The 5,358-nt window shown below is 57.5% G+C and overlaps 1 protein-coding gene across 1 annotated transcript; it reads right to left on the reverse strand.

Moving 5' to 3' along the window:
* Positions 1-4,049: 4,049 nt before the first annotated feature.
* On the reverse strand, positions 4,050-4,946 carry TMEM158 (transmembrane protein 158). The gene has a single exon (XM_048226869.1). It carries the CDS (start codon positions 4,944-4,946, stop codon positions 4,050-4,052), a length of 897 nt encoding a protein of 298 aa, XP_048082826.1.
* Between the last annotated feature and the right edge of the window lie 412 nt (positions 4,947-5,358).

The raw sequence follows: 5,358 nt of genomic DNA on the forward strand, positions 1-5,358 counted from the left end.
AGTCATGCTCAACCTGGATCCCTGAGCGATTCCGAAGGGCAGAACCGCTGCCAACGCTGGCCGCATGGCATAAGCAAGGAATACGTTTTTCTCGTGTTAAGCTCGTGAGATATCGGATAGAAAGTATGGCGGTGTCACCCCACATATCCTGACTGATGCCATCATTTGAGAGGGAAGAGGAATGGGCTTTCTTTTGACATGTGTATCTAGGAGGCATGATGATTTTTAAAAAAATATTTTATTTATTTATTTGTTAGAGAGAGAGAGCACGGGCAGGGGGAGCAGCAGGCAGAGGGAGAAGTAGGCTCCCTGCTGAGCAGGGAGCCGGATGCAGGACTCGATCCCAGGACCCTGGGATCATGACCCAAGCTGAAGGCAGACACTTAACTGACTGAGCCCCCCAGGTGCCCCTGAGGCGTGATGTTTCAACAAGCATTGGCATTAAGGGATATTGCCCTTATCGCCGCTGATGGTGGATATTACAGAACTACCCAAATGGAGGAGAAAAAGTAGAAACGTGGGATCTGGGTAAAAGAATACAACTGACAATACTTATGAGATCTGCTCGGCGGATGCTCCTTGTTCCTGATGACGAGGTGGCTGGAACAATTGTGCATCTCGCTAGGTAAACTGCCCATCACTGTGTTGGGTTCCCGAAGACGCGGGCTGGGAGCTAGAGATCCCGTGCTGGAGGTTTGTTAGGGAATGCTCTTGGACTAACAGCCCCCGGGAGGGGAGGGGTGGAAGGAGGCAGGAGTGGGCAGAGGGAGAAGCCAAGCCTCCCTGGAGTCTCAATGGGAGCCTTGGCCAACGCTGTGAGTTCTGAAGGCGGCAGGACCCTTCAGAGCTCTCCCTAGAGGGCCAGGGGTTTAGGTGGATCAGTCATGGGACATGGTGCCCCAGGAAGGGGGTGTGGCTTTGGACCGGGTGGGTCTCTTCAGCTGGGGCAGGCCCTAGAGGAGACCAGGGGGTTCAGATCCAGCCCAGGGACGGCTCATCATGAATGTAGAGAACTCAGTGGGGCAGCCTACAGCAGTGGCCAGATTTTAGAGGGTGCGTACGTGTCCTCCTGGGGGGTGAACTCTTGCTCAGGAGAGGCAAAAATAACTGGGAGTGATGATTTATCCTGGGGACTTAGCTATGTCACTAGCAGCTCAAAGCTGCCCTCAGGAGGCTTGAAGAGTGGGCTGGAATCTGGGGATTCGGTACGCACGCACACATACTGACCGGCCTTTCGTGAAATGCATACTTGGGTGTGTTTCACTACTGAGATGATGCGAGTCAAAATCGCCAGAGGGCAGAGGGCGTAGACTCCACCGCTGCACCTGCTGGGCCCGACTGACTCTGCCCCGTGGGGGCCCCCACTAAACGGGGACCAAAAGAACAGTGGCTCCATCCTTACTCTGTAGCCTTTTGCTCTGGCTCTCAGAGAGCAGCCACAGTCAGCATAAAAAGGAATCAACTCGTCCATCGGTTTTATATATGCAGAATATACATGCGGGCTCCATGCGCAATTCTGAAAATGTCCCTTTAGGAAGGTCTGTTGTTGCAGCCATAGATAGTAATATTCCAAGCCCGCCCTGAGAAAGTCTTCATTAGGGTCCATCCTATGTATACATGCACGTATGGTTATACAGTGCGCGTATATTATACACAGACAAATACATATTCTTTTCTATTAAGCGCCTGAGTGTCTCATTTAAAATGAATGCTCTCTGGCATTTTTGGGCGTATGGCCGTGCAGAATCGGACAGTGCTGGGGTGGGGGGAGGGCGGTGTGGACAGAGGAGCAGACCTTGAGAGGCTAGCTCCTAATTCTGGGAAAGGAAGTTTTTGGTGATGACAAATACCAGTTGGGAAAGCAGAGGAACGAGGCTTGGTCTCAGCTCTGCCTCCACAATCATGGTGTTGTGCGATTGTAGACAAAATGCTGAAACCTCTTCAGCCCTCAGTTTCTATCTTGGGGAAAAGCAAGGAGAGTGAGTGTGTATGTGTATGAGTGTGTGTGTGTGTGTGTGTGTGTGTGTGTGTGTGTGTGTGTTGTACCAGGAATACTTGACGTGCCTTCCAGAATTACAAATACTGTGATTATGTGAAAATTGACCAACGGTGGCAGATATTGGTTTTCTGCTGCTAGGTACTGCAGGGCTGGAGAAGAATGCACCTCACCGACCACCTCGTGTTGGAGCATGAGAAGATTCACAGTGACTTGCGAGCCTAGCAGGTTTGCATTACATTGAACTTCGATGTCTGGACCGGGAGGTGGGGAAGGCCATCACCCTCCCCTCCTCCTTTCTCATGGCTGGCCTCAGCTAGAGATAGCCCTGGATCCAAAGAGCCAGATGGGCTGCTGAAGCTGTAGGACAATGACCCAACCTTTCCTTCAGCTTCCTGTGGGAAAGGGATCTCAGGTCTCTGATATCATAGAGACACCCCAAGACAAAAGGAGGCTACGTATTTTGGAGGCTCCCTTCTGCTAGCACAGAGCAGTTCTCAAACTTGAAACGCATCAGGATCCCTTGGAGTGCTGGCTGAAACACGGATTGCTGGGCCCCGCCCAGAGTTTCTGACTCAGTTGGTCCTGGATGGGGCCTCAGTTTTGCATCTCTAACCAGTTCCCAGGTGATGCTGATGTTGCTGGCCCAGAGACCCTACTCTGAGAACTACAGCTCTAGGACCATCGCAAGTATTCACTCAAAAATGGGGAGGAAATGGAACAAGGGAAAAGTAGCTTTTAAAATCTTTTTAAGAGGCTTTTAAGATGGTTTTTGTTTTGAGTCAATTTAAGGACTTTCCATTTATCCTTCTTCTGAAAACTGGGAAGAATCTGAAACTACTGCCCAGCAGATTATTATACCACGGAAACCAGGAGTGAGGAAAGCCTTGTGATCGTGAACAATTTAGCCCCAAGAATTGACCTTAAGAAACAAATCTTATTAATGCCAAAATAATACCGCAGGTTTTAAAACGAGCTTTTGAACTGTGCTCATATGCTAACGTTTAAAAAGGAAATCTACATGCTTTTTAAAATGAGTCATTTCCGTGAAACATACCTGGCTCAGGGGAATTTCTGATTTTACCATTCTGGCATTTTACTGGGCATTTCACAGACTGTGAGGCAGGGGACAAAAAGACAAATGACATAAAACCCTGTATGACACCGTGACAAATGTCAGTGAGGCTGAGGGTGGGGTGGGGGATGGGTGGTTACTGGGGGGCAGCCTGGTGAGGGGTCAAACAGTTGCCATTAGGGCAAGTAATATAGTTTCCATCTCCTGCCTCTCCTGGACAGGGGAGCACTAGCCCCTCTCCAAATTTGGAGCATCCCTCCCTCACATTTCAGGGCAACATCTTGTAATTCGTGGAGTCCTTTTCCTAAATCAAAGAAAGAAAAAGCTACATACGCATCTCTGGAGGAAAATGTCTGTATTAAAAGCCAAAAAACCACAGAAGTACAAGAAACGCCCACCAGGCCACGTCACTGGATAGATTGACTTGGAAAAGGTTCATAAAGTTCATTTTTAGCGGTAACAATATGTGGGTGTGAAATCCTTCCCATGCCCCCCCTTTTTAAATAAATTAAAAAACAACAAACTTCAAATACTATGTTTGGTTACAAAGAGCTTCTCTTACTACAGCAATAGCAATTTGATTTTTTTTTTTACTAAAACTTTCATTTAAAACAGTTATTAAATATATAAAACAAATACACAGGATTTGGTCATTTTCTGCCATGAATATAGGGCACGTGGGTGCGGGAAGGGAGGAGGGCAGGGGGATACAATAGAGGGGAAAGGGCCCCGTTTCCCTCCTCTCTGTCTTCCTAGCTTCGGATCCCACCCTTGGGCGCAAAGGCTGGCACCTGCCTTTCGGAACGAAGCACGGCACGCGGGTCGCTGGGCAAAGCCGCTGGGGACCCCTCGGGCGGCCCCCTCCCCGGAAGAAGAACTAACGGTCACTACAGCACGAAGCACACCGGCCGAGTCTCCCGGCGGGAAAGGCACCCGAGAGCGCGGCCACAGGGCGGACGCGGGGGGGAGCGGGGCGGGTCACTTGGCCGCCGCCCCCGAGGTGACTGCCGCGGCGGCTGCGGCGGCGGCGGCAGCGGCAGCGGCGGCTGCGGCGGTGGTCCCCGCGGGCACGGCGGCGGGGGCGGCGGCGGCAGCGGCGCTGGCGGTGGTCCGGCGCTGCTCCATGCCGTTGGGCAGGAAGCCGGCGATGATGGGCACCGGCCAGATGAGGGCGGCCACGCTCCACACGACGATGACCAGGGTCATGAAGCAGGCGACCAGCGTGGACTCGATGGGCTTGCGGTTCAGCCGCCAGCCCGGCTCGCCCTGCAGCTCCTCCAGGCTGAAGTCCAGGCAGCAGAAGTGCAGCGGCTCGCCCTGCAGCCACAGCGGCCCGGGGGGCTCGGCCGCGGGGTAGGCGGGCAGCGCGGTGGGCGCCCCGGAGGCGGCGGCGGCGGCGGCGGGCCGGAGGCGGCCGGGGCGGCGGCCGCGCACCCAGCCGCAGCCCACGCAGAGGCGCAGGTCCTGCTGCGCGCCGCCGGCCGCCAGCCCCAGGTGCTCGATGAGCAGCGGTGGCCCGACGCGGTGGAAGGCGGCGGCGAAGAAGGCGCGGCCGTGCGCGTTGGTGGAGAAGAGCAGCAGGTCACACTGGAAGCCCCGCGGGCGGCCCCAGCGCACGAGCAGCGAGCTCAGCATCTGTCGCTGCACGCTGATGTTGCACGGCGCCGCCGCCGCCGCCTCCTCCGGGCCCGGGCGCTCGGGGGGCCCGGGAGCTGCCGAGGCCAGCAGCCGCGGGGCGGCGGGCTCGCCCGCGGACGACGCGTTGACGGAGGCATTGGGGGGCGCCCCGCCGAGGCCCGGCGCGTCCGCGGCCCCGCCGCGGGCGGGCGGCAGCGGGCAGGCGGCGGCCAGCAGCGCGGCGAGCGGGAGCAGCATGGCCTGCGGCGGGCGCCTACGCGCGCGGGGCGGGCGGCGGCTGCATGGCGCCCGGGCGACGGGCCGGAGAGCGGACGGCGGGACCACGGGAGCCGGCGGCCGGGCGGAGTGGGGGCGCGCCCGGCACCTGGCAGCCCGCGGGGGCGGCGCGGAGGCGGAGGCGGCGACGGCGGCGGCGGCGGCGGCGGCGGCGGCTCGCTGGGCACGGGGATCCCTCCCGGCCCGGCTGCGTCTGGGGTTCCCCGCCGCCCCCGGCGCGGGGGCCCTCGGACAGCCGAGCTGCTCTGCAGGGCCCGGCGCTCGCCTGGAGCAGGATTCCCCGGCTCGGCTCCGCCTCCTGCGCGCCCCGCCCTCCGCCCGCGCTGCTGCGAGACCCCGGGGAGGGCGGGGTTCCACGCGCCGGGCCGGGCCG

This window comes from Ursus arctos, unplaced genomic scaffold, assembly GCF_023065955.2.
Source record: "Ursus arctos isolate Adak ecotype North America unplaced genomic scaffold, UrsArc2.0 scaffold_14, whole genome shotgun sequence".
NCBI lineage: Eukaryota > Metazoa > Chordata > Mammalia > Carnivora > Ursidae > Ursus > Ursus arctos.

Coding starts and splice junctions, on each gene's coding strand:
- TMEM158 (XM_048226869.1), bottom strand. CDS start 4,946: ATGCTGCTCCCGCTCGCCGCGCTGCTGGCCGCCGCCTGCCCGCTGCCG.